At 38.3% G+C, this 14,442-nt stretch overlaps 1 protein-coding gene across 3 annotated transcripts in view; it reads right to left on the bottom strand.

The window, feature by feature from the left end:
• The window catches only part of HMGCLL1 (3-hydroxy-3-methylglutaryl-CoA lyase like 1), a 183,610-nt gene that overhangs the window by 60,122 nt on the left and 109,046 nt on the right, over window positions 1-14,442 (bottom strand). For all 3 annotated transcript variants that reach the window (XM_061146046.1, XM_061146048.1, XM_061146049.1), the window contains one exon: window positions 9,349-9,537. In XM_061146046.1, the coding sequence (XP_061002029.1) occupies window positions 9,349-9,537 (189 nt within the window). The remainder of the gene's footprint in view (window positions 1-9,348; window positions 9,538-14,442) is intronic.

The raw sequence follows: 14,442 nt of genomic DNA, 5'->3' as shown, positions 1-14,442 counted from the left end.
TCAGGAAGATCCCCTGGAGGAGTGCATGGCAACCCACTCCAGGATCCTCACCTGGAGAATCACATGGACAGAGGAGACTGGCAGGCTACAGTCCATAAGGTTGTAAAGCGTTGGGACACAACTGAAGCAACTTAGCATGCAATATATAAACATTATACAAATTATATTCTATGTATTCAATATATAATATAGTATATTATATAGTATTAATATATTATTTGTATATTATATATGTTAAATATACTGCATATAATATATAAAATATACAAATGTAATATACAAATATGATAAATTTAAGTAAAATATTAAATTTATTATATTTATGAACTACATATAAGAATTATAATATAGTACATATTATATGCAATGTATAAGATACATTATATATACTATAATAATACCTATATAATATCTATAATATTTCCAATATATATCTGTAATATATTCTTTACACAATTTATATTCTACATGTTAAATAACAGATACTACATATTACACAATGTATATAATATATACTATATTATATATAGTATGATAATAATGTCACGTACTGTTAAATAACAGATACTATGTATTATACAAAGTATAGGATTTATACTATATTACATAGAGTTTGATAATGTCATATACTATATATAAATAATAAAATATTTTATATAATTATTTAAACACTGTATATTTATTTAAATAAGTTAAAGTATTTATTGATATATAAAATGATCTAATTATTTTATATATTAATATGCAATATAATGTAAAATGTACAGTATAGTATACATTTATATAACATACATATAATATTACATATTTTTATATTGGAATAATGTTCACTCACTAATAAAACTATGAAATCCTGCCATTTGCAAAACAGACAGAACGTGATGGCATTATGCCAACTAAAGTAAGTCACATAGAGTGATACTCTATGTTCTCACTGTGGAATCTAAAATCCAAAGGAACCAAAACAAACAAAAACCCCAGCAAACTGAGACAAAAACTTATCAGAGTTGGTGTGGGGAGAAGAGAACTTGGAGGAAGGTAGTAAAACTGGAGCAACTTCCAGGTTTAAGAGAAACGATTACTAGGGGTGAGATGTATGATACGATGACTATAGTTACCACTGCTGTATGATATATTTGAAAGATGCTAGAGCAAATCCTAAAAATTCTCATAACAAGGAGTTTTTTTTCCTTTTTTGCTTTTACTTTTTATATGAGATGATGGATGCTAACCAAGCATATTGCTATAATCATCTCACAACATATTTAAGTAAAACTATTATGCTGGATCTCCAAAATCACTGAGGATGGTGACTGCAGCCATGAAATTAAAAGGTGCTTACTCCTTGGAAGGAAAGTTATGACCAACCTAGACAGCATATTAAAAAGCAGAGACATTACTTTGCCAACAAAGGCCCATCTAGTCAAGGCTATGGTTTTTCCAGTGGTCATGTATGGATGTGAAAGTTGGACTGTGAAGAAAGCTGAGCGCCGAAACATGGATGCTTTTGAACTGTGGTGTTGGAGAAGACTCTTGAGAGTCCCTTGGACAGCAAGGAGATCCAACCAGTCAATCCTAAAGGAGATCAGTCCTGGGTGTTCATTGGAAGGACTGATGCTGAAGCTGAAACTCCAGTACTTTGGCCACCTGATGCGAAGAGTTGACTCATTGGAAAAGACCCTGATGCTGGGAGGGATTGGGGGCAGGAGGAGAAGGGGACGACAGAGGATGAGATGGCTGGATGGCATCACTGACCTGATGGGCATGAGTTTGAGTAAACTCCGGGAGTTGGTGATGAACAGGGAGGCCTGGCGTGCTGCGATTCATGAGGTCGCAAAGAGTTGGACACGACTGAGCGACTGAACTGAACTGAACTGAACTGAACTATTATGCCGGATACCTTAAAATTATGCAGCAATGTATGTCAATGATAGCTCAATAAACGTGGAAAAAGCAATTACTACAAAAATAGTTTTATTTAATTTGAAGTCTTTCAGAAGAAATATATAATCATATCCTGATTATTACAGTTCTTATAATTTTTGCAAATTTTTAAGTCAGGATAACTTACCTACCAATGTAACCTAGGTGAAAGTGTCAAAGGTAAATTATGTGACAATAATCTGACTCATTTCCTAAGCAATTTGGCATGATTCCCACATTTTGTGATATATGAAAAAATAATTAATAAATAGGATGGTATTTTATCCTGCAGTTTTGTCTCCCATTCCTTTTTTTTGTTTGTTTTTCTCATTCCTAATAGCAGACAGACTATCACACAGAAGGCAGTTGTAGGGAGAGAGCAGACTGGCCAAGGGGGTGTTCCGGCTCTCCTCTCGTTTTATAAATGATGACTGTGGAACAGCTGAGGTCATTCATAATCTAGCACTGCACATGCACGTCAGGAGGTCCTGGCTTGGTCACGGCAGCGTGCAGCGCGCATGCACGTGAGCTCCAGCTGGGCAGTGGCGGGTGTTACTGCTGCGTCACGGCGCTGTCCGTGGGCTCAGACACAGCGCGTCTGCTGCGAGGCTCGCCGCGTCGGCCACGAAAGAATATTGCTACGGCCGCTGCGCCGGCCAGCAGATAGGAAACGCGTCTGCCTTCCTATGGCTCCCTGCATCTTCTTCCAGCCTCTGAGCAGGCACCTCGCCTACCCCGCGTTCAACGAACAGCGTGCACAGTGAGATACGGCAAGACAATTGGCGTCAGGAACAGGATTGATTAACATGATCAATAAACACGATTTATTAACAGTAGTTAATAAATATGTTTTTGGTTAAATAAGCATTCTAAAATAATTCATGAAATAATTATAAATGGTCATTTTTGATAGACATGATTTCCATTTTATAGTGTGTTCTACATTGAAGAGATTTATAAATACACGGGAAGGAAAACAACTCTGCAGCAATCCAGTCTGGGATTCCACATGTTTGATTTGGCCCTCACCCGCTGTTGTCTTTCAGTCTTCAATCTAGCGTTTACAAATACTATTAACTTTAATATTCTAAAGTGATCATTTAAAAAATGAACCAGTGTGAGCTAATAGTGTATACCACTCCCAGAACTAGAATATGTGGCAGTATGTGAGAACATTTTTCAAACAATAAAGCTAAAGCATTCTTGAATATTGGTTATTATATGTATCAGTGGTTCTAATTTGTGTGTGTGTGTGTGTGTGTACGCACATGTGCGCACACTTGTTTTGTTATTACCATTAATTGATTACATTACAATAAACCAAAAGACAGTAGTGAGAATAATACTTAATGTTCAATACCAAACTGACCAATTTCAGACCAATATTTTTAAGGAAAAAGTTCTGTGTCAAGTCACATTAATGGGCAAGAGTGTATATAGTTATAAAGTTTCCTTGTAAATAGAAATTTTCATGCGAGAAAAATTGAGGAAAAAGAAACATATCTTTTAAGATATTAAAAAAAAAAGCTTAATGTGTTTTTCTGTGAATGGGGCAAAAGAGCAAGATTTCCAAATGAAAGACAGCTGTATGAAGAAAGGTGTGACAGATACTTGGTTGAAAATAAGATACTGAAAACAAGATTAAAACAACTGGATGCGACATTTACAGAATGAATTAGAGAGATGCTCAGAACGGTAGTGAGTTCTGAAATTTTCATCTCTTATGTCACAGCAAGAGTCGTACCATAACTTGGCCCTAATCCCCACCAACAATAATCAATTTTTGTAACATTTGCCTACCTGACCAGCTTGTATTAAGTGCCTTGGGAGGGACAGAACCTTTTGGGGCATCTTCTCTTTCTTGGTGAATTTCAGGCTTATATCTAAGTGTAACCCACTACATAAAGATTAAATGCTTTCATGTTTAGCATATTAGAACCAAATTCATGCATGCTATTTTTAAATACTGATTATACAAATTCCAGTTTAAAATGCCATCTAGCTCAGAAGAATTTTTTTCTAACTGCCCCCTTCAATATCTGGATATAGAATAGGTATATTCTATATCTATATCTATCTATCTATATAAATAGGTATATTCTATACCATCTCACCTGATGACCTATAGTCAAAAATCAGAAAGATATCTTTATTAATAAAAAGATGTTGGAGATAAAAGAAAACAAAATCATTTATGCCTCCTTATTTTTCATCACTGATACAAGCAATCCAGTCAGTAGCAAAAAAAAAAAAAAAATTAGAATGGAACTTTGTTCATCTTTTCTTACTGACATTATTGCTCAAAGCCCTGATTACACACACTCAAAAGTTGTGCTAAACTTTTGCTGGACTCCCTGTTCTCTTTTATTTGCTTATTTTGATCTTAAAAGTACTTTTTAATTAAAGTATAGTTGATTTATAATATTATGTTAGTTGATCTCTTTTCTTCCTTTTTCCCACTTCTTTTTATAAAATATTTTAATTGGATTATAATTGCTTTACTATTTATTTAATTTTTTATGATAACTTACACCTCATTCCAACTGAAAATGTTTTTCAACATAATACTGTACTGGAGAAAGACAATTGTGTAGCAAAAAGCAAACAAATAAAAACCAAAAGAAATCACCCCACTCTCCCAAAAAAAACTATTTCCTACTCAAAATGCTTCTAGAGGTACTGCGTTAAACTAAAACATTTTTCTCCATAGCAGGACTGTTCAGAGATTCTGTATCTGAATTGAGTATCTAAAATGGTGTCTAATAAAATGAATATTTGTTGAATAAATTAATGATGTATTTTGTAAAATTTCTGTAGGGGCATCCAATTTGCAACTTTTTATTTTCTTTCTTGGTCACTGATTTCTACTTAGCTCTTTAATAGATGTTGAATAAATGAACAATATCTAAAGCATGTATTTACAAATGTATACATTTGTAAAGCAATGCTTTGTCCTCTAGCTCTTTGAGTAATAAAGGTTATTATTATTGTTATTAATATATCAGCAGTACTAATGGTTTTAACTGCAATGATTGTAATAATATGAAGTATTAACCACCTGCACTGTTACAATGATAAATGTCCTAGAAACTCTGCACTTCATCTCAGTTTTGCAAAATCTGAGGATATATAAATCAATGGACACATTCTATAGGTATAGAACTGAGAAGAGAATTTGGAATCTAAAAAATTTTCTTTGAGAACCTCAAGAATCAATTATGTGAGGACATATGTGCTGTTTGGTAGGATTTAAATGTGGTTTACTGAGAGTCAATATGAAGAAAAGAATGCTTTACTGTAAAAATTAGGTAAATGATTTGGTTTTTCTAAAAGAGAATAATAAACATATGGAAAGCATCATGAAGAAAGGCACATTAGCTAAATGTATATTAAGTTTAAGAGAAAAAAAGGCAAATGGTATTTCTTTAGGGAAAAGCTAAATATTGCCTGCTCTACTGTCTTTGCTACCAATTAATGTGGTTTTATTATTTGTGGTATTAGAACTCATTTGTTTACTCTGTTTTACCCAGTTATGAAGACTCAAATCATTTGAGTGGAGAAAAACAGAGACTGTGCAATTGTTTAGTATTAAGTAGATTAAATAATTTGTTCACTGGTGTTTTACTTAGGTACTTGGGAATATGCAGAAGGGTGAGACTCACTTTTTACATAAAAATTAAGACAAGTATATTGGACTATGTACGTTTCTTCCATTACTGAAATGCTGTACGTTTTGTCACCTCATTTTCTTGCTCTTTTGGGTTTCGGTGGTTATAAATATCCCCCACTCAAACCTATAGTCTCAATTATTTCTCTATATTAAAGAATAGCTGATAATTATAAATTCTTGACTCCCATACAAGCATGTACAGTCCTGTAAGTCTGTTTAAATAATAAAAAATATAATAAAACCTGGGAACCCAAGAAAGATCCCTCTATTACACGATTAGTATGTGCTTTCCAGACCAAGGGGGGATGTTCCATTTATAACTCTCATTTGTTTCCGACCATCGTGGCCAAGTTTCCACTTACTGCGTGTCTCCTTGCCATCATCTTAACTTCCAGTTTGGAGCACTGTAAACTGTTTCTCAACCCTTAAATTAAAGCAAATGATATCCACTCCACATGTACCACTTATTTGACTAGAAGCCACTTCAAAGATTCCATTTTAAAGAATGAAGTATGGCCAGTGCTTCCTGAAGCCAAAGTTGGCCTGCTTCATAACGAAGTGGAACTTTCTCTGATTTCCCTTCTATTTAAACACTGGCAGCTTTTTCTTCTGAGGCATATTTTTTCTCCTCCACTCAAGGAAATCCTAGTAATTGTTGTTGCTGCTGCTTTTATTGGGGAGGAGACAGGATACAGGAAACAGGGAGGGATCCAGGCTGACACTGTCTCACTTCGTGCTGCTGGGGGATCAGCACGCGTGGGTTTGCAAAGACATTCCATGTCTAGATGAACACAGACCTTCCAAAACACTGACAGACTGTCTCAGCTACACACAGATTCAAAGAGAAAGGTGTGTATATATTTCACACTACCACTGGCTTATCAAACTGGATGCCACTGTTGGAAAGCGGACAGTAGCAGACAACCTCTACAACTCTAGTGGTTAGCTCCCCCGGCAGGTCTCTGCTTTTTGACCATTTCCTCAAAAGTTCATTTGAACTGGCCACGCAGGCTACGTAGTGCTTCTTACACAAGCCGCTCTGACCCTCCCCGCTGCCTGCTTACACAGTGACTGGACATCAAGTTCCCGCTGTGGCCCCCGACAGGCTCCAAGCGCACTTTCCTCCCACATATACTTAGAGCTTGTGCACACAATGCCCAGGGCTTGAGGACATGCTCCCTCCTAACTTGTACAAGAACAGAGCAGAATATCCACCCCTCCCCTGACACACACACACATATCCATTCACACACAAACACACACACACGTACATACATAGACACCTACACACATAGATATAGACCATACACATACACACATATACACACACACACACACATACATAGACACCTACACACATAGATATAGACCATACACATACACACATATACACACACACACATACATACATAGACACCTACACACATAGATATAGACCGTACACATATACACATATACACACACACACGTACATACATAGACACCTACACACATAGATATAGACCATACACATACACACATATATACACACAGAGACATACACAGACACACAGATTCCAAACAGTTCAGCTTAAATTTAAGATACGTTCCTTCTGACAAGATTTACATTCTTCCTGACACCTCTAGGTATTACTAATCCACAGCCACTCATCTGCTCAGGTTTTTCACATTCTGCAGGCAACATGAATTTGAATCCTAAATCCACATCAGGGTCAACAAGCCAGGAAGTGGAAAGGGAGCTTGTGTATTTCTCCCTTACTCACAGCCAAGGCCTTGAGAATGACTAAGCTTGCCGCCTTCTCCCTTTGTGAGTTGGAAGTTTTGCTGGTTCATCTTTTTTGAAAGAGGATGTGGTATTTGGTGGGGGTCAGGTTCTGACCTTTGCTCCCCATCTTGCTTGGACCACGCGTTCTCTCCTACACCCGCACCCCGTATGGCTGTTACAGGATGGATGGGCAAACGCTCCAGAACTGGAGTTCTCATCTCTGTAAATGGAGACTTTGCAGCTCAACTAACTCAGCAAATGTTATAAAGCTCAGCTTCCCCTTTGAATAATGTTATTAGCTGACTTTTCAGCTCCTAGGACATCATCCTCTCTCTCCAAGGCCTTTTGCCCGAGTGGTGTTTCATCTGCTTGAACATTCTTTCTACACACTGATGCCCCCACCCCCCACACACCCCTGATTGAAGTTCCTTTCTTTTCGTTCTTTTTTCTTTTTCTTTTTTCTGTCACAACCCCCAGCATGTGAGATCTCAGTTCACAAACTAGGGATTGAGCCTGCACCCTTTGCAGAGGGAGTATGGAATCTTAGCCAGTGAACCACCAGGTAAGTCCCTCTTCTCATTCTTTGCATCTGGTTTTAGACTCCTCAGATAGGCCTTCCTTAACTGTCACAATCACAACCGGGCAACAGCAATATTTCACGTTGGAGCATTTTCAAGAGGCATAAAGTTTAAAAATTAGATGTTTGGGCTTCCAGAATTTCCACTATAAGCCCTGGATTCTCCCAAACTAAGGTATCACTCATTATGCAATAAATATGGTACATGAATAAAATATAACCCAAAGCATTACCATACAGAGGATATATCCATATATGAAATAAGAGACACACACCCAGACACACACATGCACACACACACACACACATACAGACCTCTCCAGGAACTTGCTGGTGAGGAACACTTAATAAGTTACAGTTGCAGCTGAACACAGAATCCTGAAGCAGTGCCTAGTTCTCTATTGTTTTAGAAACTAGAAAGAAGGAAAATTGTCAAAATTCCCACGCCCCAAAGTCCATGGGATATCATTTTTTCTTCTAATTCAATACAGTGTTCCTTGCCTGCTTCCAGAGGATAAATAAGGATTTGTGCACATATGTTACAAAGTCCAAATAAGCCCTTGTGGGGCTTGATCTTCACAGGGTTTTTTTAACTTCTGCCAAACAACTGTGCAGTGCAGGACAGTGACATTAAGCTTCAGGCATTGATTTTCAGCCTCACCAAAAAGTTTTCAGACACTCTTATCTTTAGTTGTCAAAATCTTAGGTTCAAAGAACATCCAGTGAATCTATTTTTAGCCAAGTTAAAGAAATAGCATTGATTTAATAATAAATATTTTAAAATGCAATTTATGTGTTCTTTTCAATAAATACATTAAAAAGAACTGAGGTACCATTAGAATTTAATAAGCAATTCTTAATCCTCCAACTTTCTAAATCTCTTGATTTTGATCAGAATATACTTGATAAAAACCAGGGGTTCTTTCAAAAGGATGCTTGCCAACATCAGGAAAACATCTTAAACAAAATACTCTATATTTCAGCACCATATTTCCTCATCACAGAGCACCAAATTACCCAAAAGAGCATAAGTTACATGATTACAACAGTCCGTGCTACTATCTCTGTGCTTTGCACCCCCAAAATACCATCATTTTTCAGTAAGGCTGAGCGCAAGTGCGAGTTGAAAGAAACAGACATAGCCCTGAGAATATTAATGCTCTTTAAAAGAACAAATTTAGGGATTTTACCAAATCAAATGAACTGTAATAAGAGACACCATTGCCCAAAAAAAAAGCATGTGCAAACTGACAAATATTTCCTGAGTGTGTGCTGTGTGTGGAGTACTGTCTAAATATTATGTTCTTAGCAATTTATAAATATTCTCTCACTAGAGTTCTTAATACATTTGTATGCCAAACAAGTATACACACCTTTACACACACACACACACACACAAATAATACAAAATACCTGAAGGGCCGTGAGGATATTTGCTAAGGCTTGTCCGTAGGTGTCATGACAGTGAACAGCAAGAGCTCTGGGTGGGATTTCTTTCATGACACTTTCCAACATCTTCTTCATGCTTCCTGGAGTTCCCACTCCAATTGTATCTCCCAGGGATATCTCGTAACAGCCCATGCCATACAGTCTCTTAGACACCTACCAGGAAAAGCAAGCAAGTAAAACAATGGAGATCAATGGACTCAACTCCTGCTGTTCCTCAGCAAACACAATCTAGAGGTGAACATCACAACTAAGATCACATGCATATTCATAGAAAACACATATTTTAGTTTTCTAGTCTTTTCCCTTGCTTGTGAATCCCAAACATTACATAAAACTCTGAATGACATTTCTGTTGTTGTTCAGTCACTAAGTTGTGTTTGACTCTTTGAGACCCCAGGAACTGCAGCACACCAGGCTTCCTGTCCTTCACTGACTGTCTCCCAGAGTTTGCTCAAACTCATGTCCATTGATATTCCTGCAATTATCTGTTTCTAACATTCAAGTTTGCCTTAGAACCATATCTATCTGTGTAACTGCATGTTCAATAATAACATTATAAGTTATAATTTCAATTATGGGAGGCTTATTTTCTCAGCCCTTTAATCTAACAAAAGTATCAGAAATTTACTTTGAAACTATTAATAGTATTCCTCAAGCCATTAGACTAGTGGTCAAGAGATATCAATCAAGTAACTTTGTAATTGATACAGACACTTAATATTTTTGTCTTAAAATTTCTAGCTCATAAACAGATGATCTTAAGCCTAGTAAATTTCAAGTTCCCTTCAAGTCAAATAATAATATTACTACGAAAGAGTAATATGAATTTGATTTAAGGCAGCATGATATGTTGACAAAGACTCTGCTTGTGCAACCGCACAGGCCTAGATTTAAATCTCATCTATACTCCTCATATGATGCTGGGCAGAAGATGAACATTTTGAAGCCCCAGTCTCTGTTCTGTAAAATACAAACAATAAAACAGCTTTATATAGGACATTTTCTAAGCCTTACTATTTAACATTTTGAAATCATAATAAGGTGAGGTTAGTGTTGAAATGTTTGGTTGTGAAAATGAAATGAGAATATATAAAAATCACTTTGTGCAAAATCAGACACCTGGTCACCTGCAAACTCATGCCTTATGTGTGTCTTCAGTGCCTGTTTTACTCCAGATGCTGCCCTGCGTGGTGGGATATGACAGGGATGCAGATGTCCAGGCTCATGGTATTATGGACTCTGGAGCCAAGTGAGGACAGACCCTAATCAATTCCACTCGGGAATGTGTAAACACAGCTAAAATAATAGTTTTAGAACAAAGAAACAAGATTGTAAGAGCATGGAGCAAAGGAAATTGACCTAGATCTGTCAAACAGGAAGGGCCTCAGTGCAGCTTGAGATAAAGTCAGCATCAACTTGTTGGAGAGGTGGCAAAAGAAAGATGTGAGAATATTCAGGTGGAATTTGAGGCAACTAAAATATCAAATATGAAGGGCATTCCAAGTAGGAAGGAAAGTCAAGGGAATTCCCTGTTGGTCCAGTGACTAGGCTCTGTGCTTCCACTGTAGGGGATGCAGGTTCAATCCTTGGTCAGGGAACCAAGCTCCCACATGCCAGGAAGGAAGGTGAAAAAAAAAAAAAAAAAAAAAGGGTCAAATGCAAAGGACAGTTGCAACAAGAAAGTAAAAACTAAGGGGCAATAGGGCTCCATAAAGCTGGGGAGGAAGGCCCAGGGCAGAGCATTCAAAGAACACACAGTCTTGCAAACCAACTGGGTTTAGGATTTGGGTTGAGGATTCTATCATAAGAGCCGTAGAAAACCTTGACTGAATGTGGAATGGTGGTGATAAACTTGGATTGATGTTTCAGAAACGCAGTATCAATCAACATCCAAAACAGGTTGAAGGCACACAGAAGGGCTACCTAGTCCAGGTTCAGTTCAGTTCAGTCGCTCAGTCGTATCTGACTCTTTGCGACCCCGTGAATCGCAGCACGCCAGGCCTCCCTGTCCATCACCAACTCCCGGAGTTTACTCAAACTCATGTCCATCGAGTCGGTGATGCCATCCAGCCATCTCATCCTCTGTCGTCCCCTTCTCCTCCTGCCCCCAATCCCTCCCAGCATCAGGGTCTTTTCCAATGAGTCAACTCTTCGCATGAGGTGCAAAGTATTGGATTTTCAGTTTCAGCATCAGTCCTTCCAATGAACACCCAGGACTGATCTCCTTTAGGATGGACTGGTTGGATCTCCTTGCAGTCCAAGGGACTCTCAAGAGTCTCCTCCAACACCACAGTTCAAAAGCATCAGTTTTTTGGCGCTCAGCTTTCTTCACAGTCCAACTGTCACATTCATACATGACCACTGGAATAACCATAGCCTTGACCAGACGGACCTTTGTTGGCAAAGTAATGTCTCTCCTTTTTAATATGCTATCTAGGTTGGTCATAACTTTCCTTCCAAGGAGTAAGCGTCTTTTAATTTCATGGCGGCAGTCACCGTCTGCAGTGATTTTGGAGCCCAAAAATTAAAGTCTGACACTGTTTCCACTGTCTCCCCATCTATTTCCCATGAAGTGATGGGACCAGATGCCATGATCTTAGTTTTCTGAATGTTGAGCTTTAAGCCAACTTTTTCACTCTCCTCTTTCACTTTCATCAAGAGGCTTTTCAGTTCCTCTTCACTTTCTGCCATAAGGGTGGTGTCATCTGCATATCTGAGGTTATTGATATTTCTCCTGGCAATCTTGATTCCAGCTTGTGCTTCTTCCAACCCAGCATTTCTCATGATGTACTCTGCATATAAGTTAAATAAACAGGGTGACAATATACAGCCTTGCCATACTCCTTTTCCTATTTGGAACCAGTCTGTTGTTCCATGTCCAGTTCTAACTGTTGCTTCCTGACCTGCATACAGGTTTCTCAAGAGGCAGGTCCGGTGGTCTGGTATTCCCATCTCTTTCAGAATTTTCCACAGTTTATTGTGATCCACACAGTCGAAGGCTTTGGTGTAGTCAATAAAGCAGAAATAGATGTTTTTCTGGAACTCTCTTGCTTTTTCGATGATCCAGCGGATATTGGCAATTTGATCTCTGGTTCCTCTGCCTTTTCTAAAACCAGCTTGAACATCTGGAAGTTCTTGGTTCACGTATTGCTGAAGGCTGGCTTGGAGAATTATGAGCATTACTTTACTAGCGTGTGAGATGAGTGCAATTGTGCGGTAGTTTGAGCATTCTTTGGGATTGCCGTTCTTAGGGATTGGAATGAAAACTGACCTTTTTCAGTCCTGTGGCCACTGCTGATTTTTCCAAATTTGCTGGCATAATGAGTGCAGCACTTTCACAGCACCATCTTTCAGGATTTGAAATAGCTCAACTGGAAGTCCATCACCTCCACTAGCTTTGTTTGTAGTGATGCTTTCTAAGGCCCACTTGACTTCACATTCCAGGATGTCTGGCTCTAGATGAGTGATCACACCATCGTGACTATCTGGGTCGTGAAGATCTTTTTTGTACAGTTCTTCTGTGTATTCTTGCCACCTCTTGTTAATCTCTTCTGCTTCTGTTAGGTCCCTACCATTTCTGTCCTTTATTGAGCCCATTTTTGCATGAAATGTTCCCTTGGTATCTCTAATTTTCTTGAGAAGATCTCTAGTCTTTCCTATTCTGTTGTTTTCCTCTATTTCTTTGCATTGATCGCTGAGGAAGGCTTTCTTATCTCTCCTGGCTATTCTTTGGAACTCTTCATTCAAATGGGAATTGCTTTTCTCCTTTGCTTCTGCTTCTCTTCTTTTTACAGCTATTTGTAAGGCCTCCTCAACCAACCATTTTCCTTTTTGCATTTCTTTTCCATGGGGATGGTCTTGATCCTTGTCTCCTGTACAATGTCATGAACCTCCATCCATAGTTCATCAGGCTCTCTGTCTATCAGATCTAGTCCCTTAAATCTATTTCTCACTTCCACTGTATAGTCATAAGGGATGTGATTTAGGTCATACCTGAATGGTCTAGTGGTTCTCCCTACTTTCTTCAGTTTAAGTCTGAATTTGGCAATGACTATTACTGGATGGAAACTTGGATAAAAAAAAGCATAATGCTGATCCTCCTCTTTCTTCTCTTTTATTTAAGTATATCCATTCAGTTGTTAAATATCCAGGTCTTTGGAATCATATAGAAAGCATGTAGGTGACTGAATTTCTCTCTTTGATTCCATCGGGGGTTTTTTTGCCTCATGTAGATACAGTCATTAATTATATCAAAAGACTATTAAATGGTGGAATTTCTTAATGGCCATGTAAAGAAAAGTGAAGCTGCCACCCAAGTGATTAAAGGAACATTCTATGCGTGGAGTGAGGGGAATCCCAGGGTTACAAGAATGGCAGGAAGGAAGGAATGTCATCAGCCCCAAATTATGCTGAGAATCAAGAGAAGGACTGAATAGGATCTCGCATGTATTTAAAAAAAAATATTGCTTTACAATATTGTGTTAGTTTCTGCCGTACAGCAAAATGAATCAGCTCTATTTATACATATATCCCCTCTTTTTGGGATTTCCTTCCCATTTAGTTCACCACAGAACCCTGAGAAGAGTTCCCTGTGCTATATATGTTGAACCAGAAAAATGATACGATGAACCTATTTGCAAAGTAGAAATACAGACACAGACATAGAGAACAAATCCATGGACACCAAGGGTCTAGACATCATTAGGGGCGTGATGAAGAGTTGATGCCACACAGATAGGGCACCACTGATGCAGACAGCCTTTTGAAATGTAGCTGTGGTGGGATGGAGAGGATTGTCAATAACTAGCCAGCCAAGGATGCTGACTGAAGGGAGGAAGTTTTCAGAGGGAAGAGGCTTGTGCATGCTCAAGTGTCAACAGGAAGGGCTCTGCAATTGCATATGCAGGGGAGTGAGAGAAGGGGAGGATTCAGCGGAGGGGACATGGTTTGCAAGTCATTTCAGAAAGTGAGACCAGGAGCTGGCCCCACCCTGGGGTGGAACAGAAGACCCAGGCAAGGTCACTGGTCATGAGTTCCTAACGCTTCTGATCTGTCTGT

This window comes from Dama dama, chromosome 7 (genome assembly GCF_033118175.1).
Source record: "Dama dama isolate Ldn47 chromosome 7, ASM3311817v1, whole genome shotgun sequence".
Taxonomy (NCBI): domain Eukaryota; kingdom Metazoa; phylum Chordata; class Mammalia; order Artiodactyla; family Cervidae; genus Dama; species Dama dama.
Note: the sequence above shows the minus strand (reverse complement) of the source record. Positions and strands in the feature narration are given on the sequence as shown.